Genomic DNA, 23,979 nt, shown 5'->3' on the forward strand with positions numbered 1-23,979 from the left:
TGTGTTGAGAAATTGGACTGTTCTTATAAGTGTGACACAGGAAACCTAAAACACTTTGACTTTAAGTTCTTTGTGATATTCATTTGGATTTTTAAAAGAAGAAAGGGACTCTGCTGAGTAGTACAAAGCACCATGAATAAACCAGGAGATGTGAACCTAAAATTTGATCTTGCTTCAAATTGATTGTGGGCCTTAGGACACACAAATTATTGCTGGGGCCTCATTTTCCTGATGTATAAAATGAAGACATTGGCACAGTATACTAACAATATCTTTTTACTCTGTATTTTTGATGCTTTGATATCCTGGGGTCTTACTAACCTAGAGGGAATGCCTGTCCCAGGCCTAGCTAATTCCTACAGACAGCAAAGAACTAGCCTTTGAGCATGTCTTTCTAATGCAAACCGACCAATCCTTAGCTCATAGCCATAACCATCTCCGTTATTGAGCTCTTAACACTGTAGGCCAATATTCCTCTGCCCTGATAACTCCAGGGTCAGGTATAGACACCCAGGGACAGCCCCTACACTCCAGAGCCCATTGAAATCATTCAAACTAGCCAATCCTAAGGCTGCTTACCCTGTTTTGCCTGTTCCTTCCCATGAAAACCACAGTAAAAGTTCTTGTCCACATTTTCCTCTGCCCCCTGACTGGCCCTGGTTCTTCCTCACATGGCACTCAGTGGCATGGTATGCCCTTGCTCTTGGATCTTTTAGTAACAAACTATTTTTTCAATGGCAATTGTCTCCTCATCTATTGGCCTCGCCATACCTGAATAATAAAATCCACATTTTAAAAGACCCAGATGATCTCCAAAGTTCCATCTAGCTCTAAAATTCCAATATTCTGTGTTCACATGAATAAAGACCAAAAATTTCTATTCCTTTAAAGCAAGAATCAGCAAACATTTTCTGAAAAGTGTCCAGAAGTAAATATTTTAGGCTTTGCCAGACACAGAATCTGTGTCACATTCATCTCTGTGAGTTTTACAACCTTTTAAAAATGTAAACACCACTCCTACCTCACAGGCCTCACACAAAAACAGGCTGCAAGCCAGTTGGCCATATGGGTCACAGTTTGCCAGTCTCCACTTTGGATGACAAGGGAAAGTTTACAGACCTTAGGAAGTCTTGCAAAACATAAAAAGCTTTACTGAATCCATAGTCAGATTTAAAACCACTCTGCAATGCACAATGGGGAATCACTATTTATAAATGTATACAATAAACCTAAGTTGTTTCCTTATAAATCTCACACCAAAAAACCATCCACTTCTGACCCAGAAATAACTGTTAAGAATTCATGTGACCGTAAACTCACATCTGTGCTAAAAGAAAACAGTGAGAAAATATCACCGTGTTGAAATAACTATCCTGGCTGGAGTCCAACAGACACAAACTCAACAGGTTCACAAATCAAGAAATCCATTGCAAGGACAACATGTATCTATTCTAAATATACTTATAAATTGTGGATTTCTCTAGAACCAGACAAGACAACACAAAACAAACATATCCAACTATCAACATTTCCTTTAGAATGAGAGGTGCTATTTTACTAACAGCTTTCAAAGATAGTTAACAACCACTGACAGCTGAATCAAGAAAAAGGATTTCCATAGGAAAAACAAAATGCTAAACTTTTCAACAGTAAAGTAAAATTTTATGCTCAAAACTGTTAAACACCAATAATACGTGCTGGGTAAGTATATAGCATTATAATCCTGAAATCAAGCAGAGAGAAAGGGGGTCTTTTAAAAGCTTTTGAATCAAGAGACTGATAAAAGGAGCGAAAACTCAAAATTTGCTCAGTGTTTTAAATATTTTATGCTTGTGTTATCCCCTGAAATTCTACTTTGACGAAAAGCATGAATGTGCACCCAATTTGAACAAATGGCTGAGAGCACTGGAACACGAGCTATAATCACAAAAAGAAGAAAGGGCAAGTTAAAAACAGGTGCTCAAGAGCTCAGTTCCCACTAGAGAAACCTTGTATTTTATTCTGCAGAGTACCAGTGAAGAATAACGAGAAACCACGTATGAGTGACCCTAAAACAGAAACAGGAGTCTTACAGACTCAGAGACTGACTTGAGTCTCATTATGAGGCTTTTCAATATACACAGGTCACTTGAGAAGCATCAAATTATTTCTGAAGAAATCAGTTCATTCTAATAAAGTTTGTGGGATGCAGTGGCTCACACCTGTAATCCCAGCACTTTGGGAGGCTGATGCGGGAGGATTACTTGAGCCTAGGAGTTTGAGACCAGCCTGGGCAACATAGCAAGATGCCATCTCTATTTAAAAAAAAAAAATTTGTTAAAATTATCTAGGTGTAGCGGCATGCCCCTGTGGTCCCAGCTACTCAGGAAGCTAAGGTAGAAGGACTGCTTGGGGTTTGGAGTTCAAGGCTGCAGTAAGTGGTGACCACATCAGTGCTCTATACCCTGGGCAACATTAGAATGAATTTATTACATAGTTACATGGTTATTTCACATATTGAGACTTCATCAAAGGAAATATTTTAGCTGTATAAATTCAGCTAATTGAGGGTAAAAAACTTAAATGGCTTATTTTAACAACATTTTAACAAATATCTCAAACATCTCTGATGATTTGGGCTTTTACTTTTACCAGACTACAAAATTTGAATTAAAATATGTAAGAATATGGCAATGCCTAACTTTATTAAGGCATATAATAAATTGAAAGGCAAACTGAAGTGGAAGCTATTTTGTGACTGGAGTATCCTCAATGGCTTGCACAACCGCTTTGCAAAGTCAATTCAAAAAGACTGTCCTGCCCATGCAAGTTTTTTCTGCCACTGAAAAACTTTTCCCCCTAATTTTTTGTAGGGTGCTGGAGCTCTGGTTTGAATCAATACCACTAGACATTTCTACCTTCTGTCAAAGGAATTACCTCTTTTAGGAATATTCATATTAATATTTCTTCCCCTAAGAATAATGAAAGGATGAAGAAAGGAAAGGAGGGGGAAGAGGGAACACTTATATGGCATTTTCTATGGACTAGGGGGTCCACAGAAATATTAATATTTATTACTCTTATTTTCCAGGGGAAGGGAATTTAGGTACAGACAAATGAAGCAACTTGGCCAAAATCACACAGCTAGTTGGGTTAAATTCCTTTAGATGCCATCATCATCAAAAGACATGGCATTAAAAAATCATTACATGTATTAAAATCATTACATTGTTTAATAAAAGCCTATTTATAAATCTAAGCACCGTCATTAAATACTAAGCACCCTTAGAGTAAGAACATATTTATTTTTGTCATCATTCAGTAGTTGCTGATTAAGATGTTTGATAAATTAATGAAAGAAGGAACAAATGAAACAAAAACTGATGAGAGAAGTAAGCTGAAGACTGGTGACTATATGGCCAGAAGTACTTTTCACTCAACACTATACCATTGATTCACTGTGAATTTCATTTAAGAGATCCCTAAAATTTCATTCTGATGAACGGGACTTTTACGAATCTTGTCATAAAACAAATAGCTCTAACAAGCAAACTAAAATAACAACAATTCTTAGACACAGAATGTAAACAATTTTTTTTTTTTTTTTGCAATTCAGGAAAACAGCTAAATTTTGCTCCAAAAGAACTGGAAGAAGTTAAAATGTAATTTGTTTGCTGAGGAAGATTTGCTGAAAGCTCATTATCTCTTAATGGAAACAAGATACTGGAGTGTTGCTTTCTCTGAGAGGAATGATTTTGGTGCAACCTACTGTAAAATTAAGGAGAGAATAGGGCAGTGCTCAGGGGAGTTAACACTTCCCTCCCAATAAAACTGCACCAACATGGCAAACAACTTACCTTTCTGCTATACACTCAATAATAAACTAGATCCACCAGGGAAGTACTTTTTTTTTTTTTTTAAATCCTGGTCATGTACAATGCAGATTTGATTATGCTCGTCCCTCACTTAAAGGGGAACAATAAATTCCCAATGGTAATATGACTAAGCTTTAACGACTTCCATCAACTAAGAATTCTATAAAATAAGAATAAACACATAAAAATCATAATGCTGTCGGATGCGGTGGCTCATGCCTGTAATCTCAGCACTTTGGGAGGCCAAGGGGGGCGGATCATGAGGTCAGGAGATTGAGACCATCTGGCTAACACGGTGAAAGTCCATCTCTACTAAAAATACAAAAAATTAGCCAGGCATGGTGGCAAATGCCTGTAGTCCCAGCTACTCAGGAGGCTGAAGCAAGAGAATGGCGTGAACCTAGGAGGTAGAGGTTGCAGTGAGGCAAGACTGTGCCACTGCACCCCAGCCTGGGCAACAGAGCGAGACTCTGTCTCAAAAAAAAAAATCACAATGCTCCACTTGATACAGGATGGTTTAATGTTCCAATAGTTATTATATGGTACTCTAAACTCATAATACATACAAACAAAATTAAAACACATATATTTCAAAGAACATGATGCTGTTGGATACAATTAATAAGCAAGTTAAATTTGTAACAAATTGTTCATGGTTATTTTTACATATTTGGAAATCTATCTGCACAAACAATTAAGGCACTCTACACTTGATGTACATCTGTAGCTGACCATTTTGCCTCAAAACCACTGACACCCTGTAATCCCAGCACTTTAGGAGGCCGACGTAGGTGGATCATGAGGTCAGGAGTTCAAGACCAGCCTCGCCAAGATGGTAAAACCTCATCTCTACTAAAAATACAAAAATTAGCCGGGTGTGGTGGCGGATGCCTGTAATCCCAGTTACTCGGGAGGCAGAGGCAGAGAATTACTTGAACCTGGGAAGTGGAGGTTGCAGTGAGCTGAGATCGCACCACTGCACCGCAGCCTGGGTGACAAAGCGAGACTCCGTTTCATTAAAAAAAAAAAAAAAAAAAAAACCACTACTGATACCAAATAACTGGGGAGGATCTCTAAGGTTAATGAGTGCCATTTTAGGCACTTGCCAAAATCAGGGGTGACATTCCCTAACACAAAGACTAATTTTTTTGGTTACAGTAAGCATATAAACGGAGCATTCATAGAAATTCACCATATATTAGGCCAAAGCAAATAATAAGACAGAAATAGAACAAAAAATATTACCTGATCACAATGCAATAAAACTAGAAATTAATATCAAAGACTTAATCGTCACAATAAGGGAATGGCAAAGATCACATATACACTAATTTGATAAAGGTTTTGAATTAATAGGCACTTGTACACAGACGGTGGAGAGAAAACTGGCACAACTTAGATTGGGGAAAATTTGGCAACATCTCTCAAAATTACAAATACTTAGACCAGTGGTTCTCAAACTTGTTTGTACATTTAACAGCTGGGGAGCGTCTAATTACTGATGCCAGTGTCTAGCCCTAGAGATTGTGATTTAATTGGCCTAGGGTATGGCCTGGACTTCAAATTTTTTAGAAGCTCCCCAAGTGATACTAATGTATAGCCAAGTTTGGAAATCGCTTGCTTAAATCTCTTTTGATAAGCAATTCCATGTCTCATTTATGGTACACATATATTCACACACATGATCAATGTCCTATTTCATTAACTGTAGCTTTGTTTTATAATACTAAAAGATTAGGAAAGAACAAATATTCACCTAAAGGAGACTTGTTAAATCAATATGTAATATTGATAAAATGAAACACTATGTATCTGTTTAAAAGAGTGGCACAGATAGTATATGAATTACATTTCAATAAAACTGTTAATTTTTAAAAGAGGTCCAGAAATGATATAGACAGCATGCTACTGTCTATGTGAAAAACAGTACACACATACACACACACACACACACACACACAAACTGGCGGCAGTGGTTCTCTCTGGAGGAAGGATTGCTTTTCTTTGTATACCCTTTCAAATACTGAAGTTCCGAACATGTTATGTATTAACTCTGAAAAATAAATTTTTTAAATTAAAATGAAATATAAAATCAATGTGGTCATGTTCCCCAAGCAAACAGAATTTTTATGAGGTAACATTCAAAGGCGCACAAGCGAACGTTTTGGAATGATAGAAACCCTCTTTATCTTAATTGTGATGGTGGTTTACATAATTGTGTACCTTCTTCAAAACTCATAGAACTATATACCTCAAATGAGTGATTTTAATCCATGTAAATTATATCTCAATAAACCTGTTTGTTTGTTTATTTATTTACTTAAAGCTTACATGACAGCCGGGGCCTCTTGAACAATGCTGATAGAAATGTAAATTGGTACAACCCACCTGGGAAACTCCTTTATGGTACAGTGTATCCGTTGGATCTGGATTACCACAAGCCCCCAGACCCAGCATTTTTACCCCTGCATAGGAATATTCATAGCTGCACTCTTCATGACAGCAAAAATATGGAACAATCCAGACTTTGTTAAAAGTAAAATGGATTGGGTGACTGTGGTGTATTTGTGCAATGGAAAGCCAAGAGAAGATGATTTGATTTGAAAAGTAGCATTGCCCAGACCAAGGAACCGTTGGCAAAGGGCATAAGAAGAAAAAGATACATACGCATTCCTTGACCATATGAAGGGGCAGTCATTCTCACTCATAAGAGAAATACATGTTAAAATTACTCTGAAATAACTCATTTCACCTGTCACAATGGCAACATTGCAAAGTTTAATGAGTTTTGATGGCAAGACTTGTAAAGAAGTAAGCATCCTCAGATATGTCCTTTGGAGGTGTAAAATGGTAAACCCAAGGGAAAAAAATTTGGCCATATAAAAAAAAGTTCAATGTATTTCTCCTTCGATACTCAATACATTTATAGGAAGTATCCAATAAGATATACATTCATGCATACAAAATTACACATTTATGAGAGTATTCATTATTTGCAATTACACAAGATTAGAAACAAGTCTATCCATTAGACACTAGAAAAGTTATATCCATGCAATGGAAGATCTTACCACTGTAAAACACAATGTAGAAGCTCTCTATGTATTGATACAGAAGCAAATCTAGAGGATAGACAGTTAAGTGAAAAAAATCAAAGGGCAGAAAAACATACATAACATGCTAGTTGTGTATAAAAGAAAGAAAAGAGGCCAAGTGTGGCAGCGAACGTCTGTAATTCCAGCAGTCTGGGAGGCCGAGGCAGGTGGATCACCTGAGGTTGGGAGTTTGAGACCAGCCTGACCAACGTGGAGAAACCCTGTCTCTACTAAAAAATACAAAACAAATTAGCCGGGTGTGGCGACTCATGCCTGTAATCCCAGCTACTCGGGAGGCTGAGGCAGGAGGATAGCTTGAACCCAGGAGGCATATACACAGGTATATACACATATGTGTGTGTATACTCATATATATATACTCATATACATACATAGAGATAGGCAGGCAGGCAGGCAGAGAGAGAGAGAGAGAGAGAGAGAGACAGACAGACAGACAGACAGACAGACAGAATTTAAGTAGCCAGAAAAAATTCAGGAGGACATACACCAAAATAGTAACAATTACTACCCCTAAGGGAGAAACCTGTGAGGCAGAGGGTGTGGGGGATGGAGAAGCCAAGAAGATCTCTTGATTTTATTGTTAGAATTTAAGGCAAAAACAGTATATTCAAATATTACTTGTTCGATCAAAACAAAAAAATACAAAACTATTCCACTAAAGTCTGCTTGTAAACTTTTTTTAAAAACTAGAGTAAATGGACTTCTAAACCTAGTCTCTAATCACTTTTAAGATAAAAAGATTCTATAGAGGCCAAAGAACTGCTTCTACTTCTCTATGGTTTTTCTCCTCAATATGAGGAAATTAAGCTGAATAGAATTGGCAAGAAGGAAAAGGAGTCTAGAAAACTTGACACGTGAATGAGCCAAAGTTACAGTTAAAAAAGTAATTGCAATCTGTTCAATCTAATGAAAGGATAAAATTAGGATACAGTATTAGCACATGATGTCAAAAGTCCAGACAAGAAATAACTATCTGAATTTTTATGCAACTTCTAATACAGATTCAGTCTTTAGAATTAAATTTCTTCTTCAGGAATGGAGAATGATCCCTTCTGAGTGATGAATTTGGAAGGCTCATTGCTCAGGCTCTCTAAAAGGCTATAGAAACAGTGAAGCAAACACTTTGCTTCCAATTGGCAAAGATAAAAAGGGTATTAGTGTAGTGCTCCCCAGATTATTTTGCAACATGGCTCAGAGAACAGAGGGTAGTATTTACATGGCATCCTTTGGAAATGGATAAGGGAAGGTAATAGGCTCGAGAACTACTACAGCCCCAGCATAACCCAAACCCAAAAGACCAAGAGCAACTTGTCTCCTGTGACTCAGTCACAGCAAATCTACGTGTCCTGACACACCCACTGGGATGAGTGTTTTGGATATGAGCACTTTCTAATAACAGCCTTTCTTGTTTGCTAGTAACAACAGTCATAGTGGCTCATAATAATGCAGTACTTTCTGTGACTGGACACCAGACCAGAGGAAATCAAGATGGTAGGGGCTATGTGATTTAGTTCTTTGTTAAAGACCAACTGGTAGCTCTGGAGATGCACTGTACCTACAGATGGTATTCAAATCCCAAAAGGTCCTCAGACACCACCTGTACAAGAAAAGTAGTTTTCTTGTTTGAAAGCAAAAAGAACCTCTTCCTTTCTCCTTTCTTTCCCTTCTGTGGACCTCTCAGACAAACTATTCTTCACAAAGCTAAAAACATCCCAGCAACTAGTTCTAAAGAAATTTGGCATCATCATATTCAATACCTTCAATAAAGATAAAAGCTCTCTACCACTTAAGAAAAAAATATATATATATACACACACACACAGACACACATATATATATATATATCAGCCAGGTGGGGTGGCTCATGCCTGTAATTCCAGCACTTTGGGAGGCCAAGGTGGGTGGATCACCTGAGGTCAGGAGTTCAAGACCAGCCTGGCCAACACGGTGAAACCCCATCTCTACTAAAAACACAAAAATTAGCTGGGCATGGTGGCGGGTGCCTGTAATCCCAGCTACTCAGGAGGCTGAGGCAGAAGAATCGCTTGAACCCAGGAGGCGGGGGTTGCAGTGAGCTGAGATGGCGCCACTGCACTCCAGCCTGGGTAACACAGAGTACGACTCCGTCTCAAAAAAAAAAAGCATGTCAACTAAATAAAATGGTAGCAAATAATAGTCGATAAATACTATTGAGATTTAATAAACTGCTCAGTACAAAATGAGGCACCAATTTTAAAGTACATATATTGTTTTATCTCTTAAGAGAAGTTACCATTTTAAAGCAGCATGCATTCCACAGTATGCCGACTCTAATAAGAACTAAAACTTCTACGAGAGTCAAAACAGCATAAATGACAGATATTACAATCCATGAAACATTAAAAAAAATGACAATTTTGACAACTCAAACATTAGTCTTTTGGAATCTCATCTTTAATAACATTTTCAGAACACATAAAATTCATTTTATAGGTGAGACACAAGAAAAAGAAATTTGAACTTCTAGTACCTTGTGAAAGTTGGGTTGTGTTCAGTCAACGCAACTAGCAGTTTCAGAGCATAGGCTGGTACCGGGTCAGGTTCTACAAGAATGTGCTCATACCTGAAATGATAAAGATATTTAAAAAGTATTCAGTAGGAAAAATTCTGTCCAACCTCGAATTCTATATCCAGCAAAACTATCAATTTAGCTTGAGACAGAAAGATATTTTACATACTAATAAAGATTTAAGTAATTTACCTCTCATGTGCCCCTTCTCAGAAAGTTACTGGCAAATATGCTCTATTGAAATAAGAGAATAAACCAAATATAGAAAGACAAAAGAAAAAACAACTCAGTAGTTGTTCTCACTTAAATGCTACTCTGGACAATAGAAATAATATACCATAAGGTACAAACATCTGAAACATATACAGACACTGAAATAAATGTATGAGTTATAGGACCTACACAGGTTACTTAACCTCATGAAGTCTGAAACAACTTCACTCTCCAATGCTGATAATGATACTCACTTACTTCAAAAAATATTGCTGTTGGGAAGATTCAGTGAGATAATCCATGTAAAACAATTAGTATTGAGCTGGGCATATAGTAAGAGATCAATAAACACTAGGCGTTTGTGTTAAAGGTCTTCAAGAACATCCTCACATTCAGAGACTCGTTAGAGAATTCACAGGACTCAGCATGGCTAAGATGTAGCACAGCAGCATTGTAAGGCCATCTCTGAATCACATGGGAAAGGATGCACGCAGAGGACTACAGGATGTCATGTGCCAGTTTCCTTATGTCCTCTGTCTTCCATGAGGGGTCACACACAGCACACTCTTCCCCCAGCAACGAAAATGCAGCACATGTGTGTGATGTTTCTGCCCAAGGAAGTCTACTGAGTACTCAATGGCCAAAGTTTTTATGAGGGGCTGGTCATGTAGGCAACCTCTATCTAAAATGTATGAAAATTCCAGATTCCCAGAAGGAAAGCAGCTGTGTTCAGCATAAACCAGACTGTCTGCTCAAACAGTTGAGGCACAGTGAGCTACCCTTATCAGCTAAGTGTTAATTGGGTGTACTCTGACAGTCAAGTTCCTAGATGTCTAGCCAATGACAATATTTTGTTTACAAAATTTTTTTTTTAAAAATCCTAAATTAAATGTATTACCAAAGAGAATAAAACTCAAAATGTTTTCATCAAAATTTCCACAACAAGTTCTCCCAAGATTGTTTTCCCATGTGATTTGCTAGGCAGAGGCTGATTTATGTACTTCATCTTACCTGTTCGAGGTTTACTCTCCAGTATGCAGCACTGTGTAGATGCTCAATAAACGAGCATCAAATGAATAAACAAACAAACTAACCGATTTTATTATTTAATTCTTTGGAATAGCCAACAACTAAAAAGGGAGAAAAATATCTCTAAAATTCCTAACTGGATATTTTAAAAATCTATGATATAAAACAGATGCCTTTCATCTAGAGAATAGGGCCCCATGCTTACTCAGAGCTTATTTACTGTCATTTTGGAAATCACTGTATAACAAGCCTAATTATATAGCCTGTAAGCCCACAACCATTAAAAAGGAGCTAAGTAAAGAGAAGAGAGGGACTATTACAGGAAGGCAACCAATGAATTATAAGAAGTAGGACTTGAAAGCATAAGAAAAACAAAAGAAATCAATCCCAAGAACCCCAAGCAAAGAATAGCCTGTGGAGCATTTAATACAGAGTAAGAAGTTGCTCAAATTCAAATGGGACCTGAAGCCCACTACACACCACAATGTCCAAAACTGGAGTAATGAGTCAAGGCAATGTTAAGTGGAATGCAGTGTTCTGTTTAAGAAGTCAGGAAATATCATATTTTAGAAAATTTGCTTAAATTTTAAAATTATAGTAGTTAAAGGATTTGCCCATGTATAAAATATATAGTATAATCAAGTGTGAGTAATTTCAAGAATGAAAAAAATCAACATTAGGAAATCAGTTAATATATTTTATCATATAAATAAAACAAATACCAAGCAAGCATCTTTAGGGATAATAAAAATGTCTGATAAAATTTAACATCGGCCGGGCGCGGTGGCTCAAGCCTGTAATCCCAGCACTTTGGGAGGCCGAGACGGGCGGATCACGAGGTCAGGAGATCGAGACCATCCTGGCTAACACGGTGAAACCCCGTCTCTACTAAAAAATACAAAAAACTAGCCGGGCGAGGTGGCGGGTGCCTGTAGTCCCAGCTACTCGGGAGGCTGAGGCAGGAGAATGGCGTAAACCCGGGAGGCGGAGCTTGCAGTGAGCTGAGATCCGGCCACTGCACTCCAGCCTGGGCGACAGAGCGAGACTCCGTCTCAAAAAAAAAAAAAAAATTTAACATCTACTTCAAATTTTGTTTAAAAAAAGACACAACTTAGCATACTAGAGAGAGATCATTAGTTCCTTTACAAATTCTTATGAAATAAAAGGTTCTTGCCATCTTGAGTAAAGAGTATGTAAGAACATTCTCAAAGTATAATAATTTGCTAGAAGGACTCACAAAACTCTTAAAACTTGTTACACTCCCAACTATGGTTTATTACAGTGAAAGGATGCAGATTAAAATCAGCAAAGAGAAGAGGCGCATAGGGCACAGACAAGGAGAGACCAGGACAAGCTTCCAGCTGTCATCTCCCAGTAGAGTTGTACAGTGTTTACTCCTCCCAGTAGCAATGTGTGCAACATTGGTGAAGTACTATCAACCAGAGAAGCTCACCTGAGCCTTGGTGTCCAGGGCTTTTACTGGAGGTTGGTCATGTAGGCATGGATCACTTGTGGAATTGACCTTAGTGTCCCAGTCTCTAGCTCCTCCAGAGGTCAAGCTGATGTGTTGTAGCCCAAGGCCACCATCATAACTCACAATGTTACTGCCATAAATTATCAGGCAAGGCTCAAGGTCTCATGAATTCAAAGGCACTCTTACCAGGGAGGATATTCCAAGGCCAGGAAGTTATCTCCCAGGCGGCAGTCAAGGATCAGTTTCTCTAGAATGTGCAAAGTTTGAACACCCTACACATGATGAGTTAACCCTTTATGGCATACATCCCTAAGAAGGAAACTGAGAGGCACTGTCATTAAAGTCAGAAATAAAATAACAATCCTCTGCCACTGCTTACCAGTATTTGGAAATTGTCTGGCCAGGCAGATTGAAGTGACAGTGAGAAACTTCTGATGAGTCCTTCATGTACCCTGGATAACCAGCTCTCCTTGTTCCCACTCCAAGACATACTTGAATCACAGAAGGAAGGAGCCACAAGCCTGTGAATTTTTATAAAGCTTCCCAAGTAATTGTCTTATTCACGTGCTTGTGTGGAAATCACAAGAGGAAATATGGACAACAACTACTTAGAAATACAACAGAAAAAAACATTCTCAACAGGGCTGGAAAATATATCTTAAAACAGACTTGAAACATATAGAATCCAAATGTAAAAAGAAAACATTGGCTAGGGATGGTGGCTCACACCTGTAATCCCAGCACTTTGGGAGGCCAAGGTGGGAGAATTACAGGAGACCAGGAGTTAGAGACCAGCCTGGGCAACATAGTAAGACCCTGTCTATAAAAAAAGAAAAAGATTCTTTTTAATTAATCGGGTGCAATGGCACACACCTATAGTACTAGCTACTCAGGAGGCTGAGGCGAGAGGATTGCTTGAGCCCAGGCATTTAAGGCTGCAGTGAGCTATGATGGTACTAGTACACTCCAGCCTAGGTGACAGAGCAAGACCCTGTCTCTTAAAAAAAAAAAAAGAGAGAGAGAGAGAGAGACAAAGAAAACACACTGCTGAAACATTACTGGCTGAAATCAAAGTGTCTTGAGGTTGTTTGAGGTTATCTAACCTTGAAACAGGAGGGAAAAATAAAGCTTGCACTAGCTTGCGTGTAAGAATTTTCCCAAAGAATATTGCTCTGTTTCCCTCCGGTTGGAAAAAATGATGGGCAAAATTCATATTGGGCACGTTTAGAATACAAATACTGAATATATTTTAGTTTAATCAAATGATAGGCTTGTAATGGTCAGCAAGATCAAGCCAAAAGTAGGCTGTGATTTATTAAGCTCATCTTTGAAAAAGCAGCTAGTAATTGAGTTTTGCACTCCTTTGAATGCAACTTAGCAGAAAAAAATATATAGTGATGAGCCCTGACTCTTGAAATGGCCTCAGTGAAGACTGACTAGTGAAGAGCTGGCCCATTTTGATGGACTAGGGGCTGGAGAGGAATACTCCAAGTGCCCTGAGGCTGGCCAGAGATTAAGATCACTGTTGACAGTGCCCTGTCCAGACGGTGCCCTGGAACCTCACACTTCTTTCTCTAGGATCTTCTCTAACCAAGATGTCTTTGCTAGAGACCAAAACAGGAAAGATGCAGGCAAGAAAGACCATTCATACTAAATTCAGATCCATTCCAAAGAAGAGAAAATCCCTTTTAAAAATCACATATTCGGGACCTAAGGCAAGAAGCTAAAGATGAGATAGTCCCCAACTCTTAATTCTTCATTACCAATCCTATAATTAATAAATTCCTATCTTGTCAAGTGCCTGGTATAGACAGTGCCCAATTAGGTCAGCTGGGAGAAAACTGAAACTGGTATATAAACAACTCTGGATTATCATAAGAAAATATTCTGAGGGATGTGACCAAACAATTGGTCAAGCGGAGAAGTGTCTCCAATTTTGTTGAGGGGAGGGAAAAGGAACTGTATAATAAAGAAGTCCATTCTGCAGGGATTAAGTCAGAGACTCAAATTTTCATCTCAATAAAGTGTGCTCTGAGAATGTGAAGGAGTGATTCCAGAATATTCAAGAAACTTCAGGGTTTGAGGAATGTTCCTACAATGAGGAAGATTCTGCTACATGAAAGGCTAGAATACATTATACAACCACAATAATTATTACATATAGGGTGGAATAAAGAATATACACATACAGTTATGTGCCACATAATGACATTTTTGGTCAACGACAGATGGCATATACAACAGTGGTCATATAAAAAATTTTTTCTGTATCTTTTCTGTTTGGATACATAAATTCTTACCATTGTATTACAGTTAGCAGCAGTATTCAGTGCAGTAATAGGCTGCATAGGTTTGCAGCCTGGGAGCAAAAGGCTATACCATAGAGCCTAGGGGTGTAGTAGGCTGTGCCACCTAGGTTTGTATAAGGTAAACTCCATGATGTCTTCACAATGATAACACTGCCTAATGATGCACCATTTCTCAGAAGGTACTCCCACATGGCGCACGACTATAAATCAAAAGAAAAGAAAGGTAACACCTAGCACTGGATAGGAAAGAGTAAATTTAGAAAGGGAGTTAGACTGGTTAGACCATATCTCAAGAAAATATATCTCTAATAAATTAACATTTTAAGGAAAAAATTTTGACTTTATTAGAATACTAAAAATGAGTAAATATTTACATATTGTTGGGCAAGAAGGCCTCTTTAGCATAACAAATGTAAAATGAATGAGAAAAATACTTATAACCTTAAAGTTTTTTTTTTTAAGATGGAGTCTCACTCTGTCCCCCAGGCTGGAGTGCAGTGGCTCTATCTCAGCTCACCGCAAGCTCCATCTCCTGGGTTCACGCCATTCTCCTTCCTCAGCCTTACGAGTAGCTGGGACTACAGGCACCCGCCACCATGCCCGGCTAATTTTTTGTATTTTTAGTAGAGACGGGGTTTCATCGTGTTAGCCAGGATGGTCTTGATCTCCTGACCTCATAATTCACCCATTTCAGCCTCCCAAAGTGCTGGGATTACAGGTGTGAGCCACCGTGCCCGGCCACCTTGAAGTTCTTAATTTAAATATTTCTCAATGGCAAAACCACCATAAACAAACCAAATGAGGAAAAGATAACTTGCAGAATGTGGGTAAAACAAAAAAGTTAATATTCTTACTATATAAAGAGCTACTGCAAATCAATAAACAAACCACAGAAAAATGGACACAATTCACAAAGAAGGAAATAAATGGCCAAGAAGCATGGGGAAGAAATGGTCTACGTCATCGACATCTGGAGGAATGCAAATTAGAGCTAACAAGGGCACAATAAAATGGGCAGTTTCATAAAGGGAAGCTGGTAATATAAACTGTTGATCCTGTTTAAAAAAATTGGCAGAATGTTTTAAATACCTTTAAAATGCATATAATTTTGAGGGTCGGGAGGAGAGACAGGGTCTTCCTTTGTTGCCCAGGCTGGAGTACATTAGTAAGATCATGGCTCATTGCAGCCTCAACCTTCTAGGATCAAAGGATCCCCCAACCTCAGCCCAGGTCCCTCCCCACTCCCACCCCAAAGTATCTGAGATCACAGGCTCATGCAACCTAATTGTTTTATTTCTTGTAGAGACAAAGTCTCACTATGTTGCCCAGGCTGGTCTCAAACTCTTAGGCTCTAAGGATCCTCCCGCCTTGGCCTCCCAAAGTGCTGGGTCTACAGGAGTGAGCCACTATGCCTGGCCAAAATGTATATGAATTTTAACACAGAAATTCTATCCCTAGAGACTCTACAAAAGGAAACAAGGATGTGTCCAAGGATGTAGCCATAAAAAATGGTTTTTGCAGCATTATATATAATGTATAATACTGGGGAACTCCTAGATATTCAGTGATTGGGAATTGTTCAAATGATTTTTAGTACATCTACAAATGTAGGTATAGATAATTTTATAAGACAGCCAATAATATAGTGTTATATAAATGTAGATACAGTCACAGACATAGATAATAACAATACAATGTCGAGGAATAGTGGGGAGAGACAGGTTCCAAACAGAGAATTTCAGAAAATGCTAAGTAAATGTCACCAGGAATGAAGAAACCATAGAATGAAGCAGGAAGATACTAACTTAAAATGGCAGGCAAGAAGCAAAACGTTGAGAGTTTTGAATAGTTGGGTAAATGCTGTTAATGTGTTCTACAATCTTTAGGTTAAAATGTTTCTAAGCAAGGGAAGGAATTGAGAAAGGTAATGTGTTAAAATACAAATCTAATAGAACGCGACATGGATCTGAGACTTAAGTTTACAGAGATGTGTGTGGAAAGAGATATTCTGGGTTTAGGTAAATAGCAGGCTGCCAAACAGCAAGGATATTGAGGTAAAATCTAACTTTTGAGAAGGTTAAGTACATTCCTCTAGACTGCTACAAGAAAGGGGTAGATGGCTGATTCTTCTTAGCATTTTCTGCACAGTGTCTTTCAAAATGTGAACTAGGTGACATCTTTAGTCCGCTTCAAAACTTTATAAAATAAAATTAGGTATAAATCAAACAATAGTTAACTTCAGGACTTCCCAGTCTTGTGAGTTTTATGTGATTGAGCTCTGTGTGATTCTCTGGTGTTTTGCATGGATACATAGATAAAAGTATATCAATAGTTAAATGGATACATAAATGAATAGTAAAATGGACAGTCAGGTGGGAAAACCTATATATACTCATATATATAGGTATGTATATATGTATATACATACACGTGTATGTATATATGTATATACATACACGTGTATGTATATATACATATACACACTTTTTTAAGTAAAAGAAACATAGGTACTTCAAAATAAATGTTAAATATAATTGTACATAGTAAGCTCTACTCTCTTCTGGGTTGTCTCTTCAATTAGATCAACAGCAAATTTTCATTATGAAAGCCTAAAATAGATAGAAGAAATCACTTAAATAACACTCAAGATTTACAAAACATATGCGAAGAACTGAAGTAGTAGAATTATCCTGACTATCCTGATTGAGAGGGAGCAAATAATATTTATCTTTATGCTCTATTACCTACCATTGACTCCCAAACTATCCCAATTTACATTTCGGTAGTTAGTAACCCAAAGAGGGAGATTACTGTACCTAAATGTGCCAATTTAGGCACAGACTCAAAACATTATACAATGATTAAGTAAAAGAAATAAGGTAGAATATGATGATGCTTTTGATGAAAATTATCTGAAGTTAAATTTTTATCTACAAAAGATTTATCAAAGGTGAAAAACACCCCTTGCTCACAGATTGGAAGAATTAACATCATTAAAATGACCATACTGCCCAAAGCAATCTACAGATACAATGAAATCTCTATGAAAATACCAAAGTCATTTTTTACAGAAATAGAAAAATAATCTAAAAATTCATATGCAATTACAAAAACAAAAAAGGCCAGAATAGCCAAAGCAATGCTGAGCAAAAAGAATAAATCTAGAAGCATCACACTACCTGACTTCAAAATATATTATAAGGCTATAGTAACTAAAACAGCATGGTATTGGTATAAAAATAGACACACAGATCAATGGAACAGAATAGAGAACTAAGAAGCAAATCAACACATTTGTAGCCAATTAATCTTCAACAAAGCCATCAACAACACACACTGAGGAAAGGACACTCTCTTCAATAAATGGTACTGAGAAAACTGGAAAACCATATCCAGAAGAATGAAACGGGACCTGTCTCTCATCATATATAATCACAATAGATTAAAGACATAAAACCTGAAACTATAAAACTGCTAAAAGAAAACATAGGGAAAACTCTTCAGGACATCGGTCTAGGGAGAGATTTTATAGCTAAGACATCAAAAGCACAAGCAACAAAAACAAAAACAGACAAATGGGACTATATTAAACTTAAAAGCTTCTACGCAGCACAATAAAGTCAACAGAGTTTGTTGTTGACTTTATTCAAAAAATAAGAGACAATCTGTTTACTGTGAGAAAATATTTGCAAACTACACAACCAAGAGGGGAACTAATATCCAGAATATATAAGGAACTCAACTCAGCAGTAAAAAACCAATAATAATAATAATAATAATCCCATTTAAAAGTGAGCAAAGGACATAAATATTTCTCAAAAGAAGACATAAAAATGGCCAACAGGTACATGAAAAAATGCTCAACATCACATCAACAGGGAAATGCAAGTGAAAACCACAATGAGATATCATCTTATACTGATTAAAATGGCTACTATGAAAAAGATGAAAAATAAGAGATATTGGCAAGAATGCTGAGAAAGGGGAATTCTTATGCATTGTTGTGAGAATGTAATATAGCCATTATGAAAAACAGTATGGAGACTTCCCAAAAAACTTAAAATAGAACTACCACATGATCCAGCAATCCCACTGTTAGGTATTTATCCAAAGGAAAAGAGATCAGTATATCAAAGAAACACATGCATTCCCATGTTTCTTGCAGCACTATTCACAATAGAAAAGATCAGGAATCAACCTAGTGTCCATCAACGAATGTGAGATACATACTCAATGGAATACTCTTCAACCACAAAAAAGAATGAAATCATGTCATTTGCAGCAATATGGATGAAATGGAGAAATGGAGGTCATTACATTAAGTGAAATAAGCCAGGCAGAGACAGACAAATACCACATTCTCTTATATGTGGGAGCCAAAAAAGTTTATCTCACAGAGTTAGAGGGTGGAATGATACATTCCAGACACTAGGGAGAATGTATAGGCAGAGTGGGGAATGAAGAAAAGGTGGTTAATGGGTACAAACATACAGTTAACTAGAAGGAATAGCTCTACTCTTTGATAGAGAAGTAGAGTGACTGTAGTTAACAACAATGTATTCTACTTTTAAAATAGCTAAAAGAGAGGACTTGAAATATACTGATGCATAGAAATACTAAACACTTGGGTAATAAGATACCCCAAATACTCTTGACTTAATCATTACACATTCCATGCATGTAACAAAATTTCACATGTGCCCATAAATATGTACAAATATAATATATCCAAAATTTTTATGTTTTAAGACAGGGTCTCATTCTGTCACCAAGGCTGGAATACAGTGGCACGATCACAGTTCCCTGCAGCCTTGACTTTCCTGAGCTTAAGTGATCCTCCTACCTCAGCCTCCCAAGTAGCTAGGACTATAGGCACACAGCACCATGCCCAGCTAATTTTTTCTAATTTTTTGTAGAGACAGTCTCACTATGTTCCCCAGGCTGGTGTCGAACTCCTGGCCTCAAGCAATCTGCCTGCCTCAGCCTATCAAAGTGCTGGGATTACATGTGTGAGCCTCCATACCCAGACAAAACTTTCTTTTTTTAATTAAAAAAAAATTAAGTAAAGAACAAAAATAAAATACTCCTTTCTATTGTGATTCCTATCAAAGATGGTCAAGTTCATACCTATTTTAACATAGAATGCTTATAGCTAAGGGAGACAAAGAAGCAATACAGAAGCATCCCAGTGTCCTTTGAGCCACAAACAGAGAAATCAGGTAGTCAAACTCAAGACTTTTGCTGGACATTATTCATAAGGCAACTAAACAACCCTACAGTGTGTTGCCACTGATAGATAAATTCCAGTTCCTAAAAGGAAATGCCATTCTAATTTGTAAGGAATATATTCCTTTCTCAGATTCTAAAAAACAAAGCCTTAATAATTTATGAAGTTATTATGGCCCTGATAATTTTACAGGTCACAAGAGAATTACAAAAAAAGAAGGGCTGTACTCATTTTCCCCAGGAGAGAAATGTTCAATGTCATACTGTTATAAAATATTGTAAGCACATTTGTATCAGCATGATCTCTTTTCAATACAAACACTCAAAGCTAAAAATATATATATATAAAACTAAAATGTATGTTGGCAAAATGGTTCCAGTCTACCAAAGGCAAATCGCACAGCATATTTTTCCCACAGCTTGCAACATCACTTAAGCCTTTTCTGACTTTGCTATCTAAAACAGCCAGCCCCTCCCTCATTCCCCTTACCAAGACACACACTCTCCCCTTACAATGTTTCATATTTTTCTTTATAGTACTCACAATTAGCTAAAGTCATCCCACATATTTATTTCTTTATTGCTTTGTCTTGACCACAGGAATGTAAGCTCACTGAGGGGCAGGAATTTAACCATTGCATCCAAAGTGCCTAGCACATGGAAGTCACTTAATATGTATTTATGGAATGAATTAATTTAAAAAAGAAAAAAAAAAGAGGCAGTGAGGAAGACTGGAAGGATCTTGAACTGCATATGCACAATCACACAATGTAGTACTAATACAAATTAGATTTACATTCATAAGAGTATGAAAATTTCCACCTCCCCAATAATAAGCAATGGTGTTTCCTGAGTGAAAAATCTAGTCCCATTTACAGATAAATACTAAAAGAGAAATGTCCTCACCTTATGTAACACATCTCAGAAAAAAATGTCCAAATAGTCAGCATAAGACTACTTTCAGTACTGACATTTCATTGATAATAACTTTGATATTAAACTTCTGAGAGGTGCTGATTTTAATTAATAAGGTCAATTTGGGCTTAAGTTCCATTAAACACTGCCTCTTCTCTTCTGCATAAACCTTTAAAATTAAATCTTGTCTCTCAGCTGAATAAAAATCATGGTGATTTTCTGAGTATATGTGGTATCTTTTCTCCCAGAAGAGAAGCAAATCTTTGCTTATTAATCACACAGATAACTGAGTTATGACACTGGCATTCCAACTATCTTGAAAAAAGGAAGAAGTGAGTGCATACACACCAAGTTATAGGCAAGGTCAAGATTCACATCCAAACAAGAACCACAAGATAAAGATTATCATGGCCAGTATCACCAACTTAGTTAGTACAGAGTTTCCTCAAGCTGGTGGCAAAATATGAAGTCAGACAGAGTCAAAGCATGACAAGGATTTGACACATCATTTTCAGCTTGAAGATGGAGGGATTCTGTAAGAAGAAATGCAGGTACCTTAAGGCACATAAGGCAGCACAGATATGGGTACTGTAATCCTATAAATGCACCATGGGTTGAGTAATTGCCCCCCAAAAAAGTATGTCTAAGTAATAACACCCAAAAAACACATCAATGTGACCTTATTTAGAAAAAGGGTTTCTGGCAGCCGGGCATGGTGGTTCACGCCTGTAATCCCAGCACTTTGGGAGGCTGAGGCAGGCTGATCACAAGGTCAAGAGATCGAGACCATCCTGGCCAACATGGTGAAACCCCGTATCTACTAAAAATACAAAAATAGCTGGGTGTGGTGGCACACACCTGTAGTCTCAGCTACTCGGGAGGCTGAGGCAGGAGAATCACTTGAACCCGGGAAGTGGAGGTTGCAGTGAGCCGAGATCGCTCCACTGCACTCCAGTCTGGTGACAGAGCACAACTCCATCTCAAAAACAAAAAAAAAGAAAAAGAAAGAGGTTTCTGAAGATGTAGTTAAGAAACTCAAGATGAGATCATCCTGGGTTAGGCTGGGCATGGTGGTTCACACCTATAATCCCAGCACTTTGCAAGGCAGAGGCGGGCAGATCACTTGAGGTCAGGAGTTGGAGACCAGCCTGGCCAACATGGGGCAACTCCGTCTCTACTAAAAATATAAAAATTAGCTGGATGTGGTAGTACATGCCTGTAGTCCCAGGTACTCAGGAGGCTGAGGCAGGAGAATCTCTTGAACCGGGGAGGCAGAGGTTGCAGTGAGCCGGGATTGCACCACTGCACTCCAGCCTGGGTGACAGAGGGAGACTCCATCTCAAACAAAACAAAACAAACAAACAACAAAGAAAAAGATCATCCTGGATTTAGGATGGGCGCTAAATCTAAATCCAGTGATGGCATACCCATAAGAGAAAGGCAGAGGAAAAACTGAGACAGAGACACAAGGGAGAAAGCCGTATGAAAGCAGAAGCACAAATTGGAGTGATACCACCACAAACCAAATATCACTTGCAGACATCAGAGGCACAGAACGGATTCTCCCTCAGGGCCACCTGAAGGAACCAACGCCACCAACGCCTTGATTTCAGACTTCTGGCTTCCTGAACTGTTAAAGAATGAATTCCTACTGTTTTAAGATAGTTGGTGTATATAAATTGTTACAGGAGCACTAAGAAACTAATACAAACACAAGAAACTAAATTCTGTCAACAATCTAAATGAGCCTGGAAACAGATTTCTCTCCAGAGCCTCTAGACTCAGCCCAGGGGATGCCTTGATTTCAGTTATATGAGAACCTGAGCAGAGAACCCAGGGACACTGTGGCAGACTTCTCACCTACGGAGCTGTGACCTAATAAATGGGCATTGATTTAAGCCACCAAGTTTGTGGTAATTCATTATGTATCAACAGAAAACTAACCAGACATTTACAGTTAAATTTTCTTGTATTATATTAATACTTAGAATCTAAAGTTATATAAAAGTTTTGATGGTAAGTATCCTTTTCTTGACCTTAGTGAAAATGTCCTTAATTAAACGGTATTTCTAAAATTGTGATAAAAGGAGCACTAGAGTTCAGAAAGATATAAATGGGTAGGTCATGGGAAATACTGTCCTAAAGGCACAGAGTGTTGAGAAACCCTGAGCTTTAGAAAATATGAATTGTAAAACTCAAAAGCAAAGCACAGTTTCAGAAACAACACATGCTCCCTCCAGATTTACTAACATTATATAGGCCCAAAGTTTAATAAAGGTGGCTTCAATATAAACTTAATATTTCAGCAAACATTTTTACATACATGACTTACAAACTTCTTCAGTTAAAAAAAAAAAACAACTTCTGAAATTCTTGGAACTGTCAGAGACTAAGCTCTGTAAAAAGGCAGAGGCTATCCCTATCTTGGTCATTAATATTTCCAACAATTAGAAACATGCCTGTGAAATAAGATACATTTAGTATTAGGTGAGTAAATGAACTGATGAAGAGAGAAAACATTGTCTCTCCAGCTTATTTCACCTGACTCTCAATGTGCAGGTTTCTGCTGGAAACAAGCTAGACTGCTTCCTCCTCTTCCATAGCTTTGCTTATCCCCCTCCTGCCTGGGGTGCCTGGCCCCTCGCCACTTTTTTTTTTGTTTGTTTTGAGACAGGGTCTCACTCTATTGCCCAGGCTGGAGTGGTAGAATCACGGTCACTGTACCCTCGACACCCCTGGGCTCAGGTGATTCTCCCACCTCACCCTCCTGAGTAGCTGGGACTACAGGCGTGCACCACCACGCCTGGATAATTTTTGTATTTTTTTTTCTAGAGATGGGGTTTCACTATGTTGCCCAGGCTAGTCTCAAACTCCTGGTCTCAGGTGATCCATCCACCTTGGCCTCCCAAAGTGCTGAGATTACAGGAGTGAGCTGGTGCGTCCAGCAGCCCCATCTGTTTTCTATCCAGTAATACTCAGGTTTCAAAGTCTAACTCAAATACTATCTCCTTATAAATGGTATTATAATCCACATGTGATAGGCACTAAACAAATACTTTAAAGTTCATTCTTTTTGTTTTGTTTTGTTTTTGTTTTTTGAGACGGAGTCTTGCTCTGTCACCCAGGCTGGAGTGCAGTGGCGCGATCTTGGCTCACTGCAAGCTCCGCCTCCTGGGTTCAGGCCATTCTCCTGCTTCAGCCTCCCAAGTAGCTGGGACTAGATGCACCTGCCACCACGACCAGTTAATTTTTTATATCTTTAGTAGAGATGGGGTTTCACCAAGTTAGCCAAGAT

At 38.0% G+C, this 23,979-nt stretch overlaps 1 protein-coding gene across 16 annotated transcripts in view; it reads right to left on the bottom strand.

The window, feature by feature from the left end:
- The window catches only part of ULK4 (unc-51 like kinase 4), a 701,729-nt gene that overhangs the window by 396,203 nt on the left and 281,547 nt on the right, over positions 1-23,979 (bottom strand). For 14 of the 16 annotated variants that reach the window (XR_012431020.1, XM_074031785.1, XM_074031786.1 and 11 more), the window contains one exon: positions 9,480-9,572. The exons of the other annotated variants lie outside the window; for them this stretch is intronic. Coding sequence is in view for 13 of the 14 variants with exons in the window: in XM_074031785.1 (XP_073887886.1) it covers positions 9,480-9,572 (93 nt within the window). In the remaining variant the exon portion in view is untranslated. The remainder of the gene's footprint in view (positions 1-9,479; positions 9,573-23,979) is intronic. 16 annotated transcript variants of the gene reach the window in all.

The sequence above is a fragment of the Macaca fascicularis genome, chromosome 2 (genome assembly GCF_037993035.2).
Source record: "Macaca fascicularis isolate 582-1 chromosome 2, T2T-MFA8v1.1".
In the NCBI taxonomy this organism is placed as follows: domain Eukaryota; kingdom Metazoa; phylum Chordata; class Mammalia; order Primates; family Cercopithecidae; genus Macaca; species Macaca fascicularis.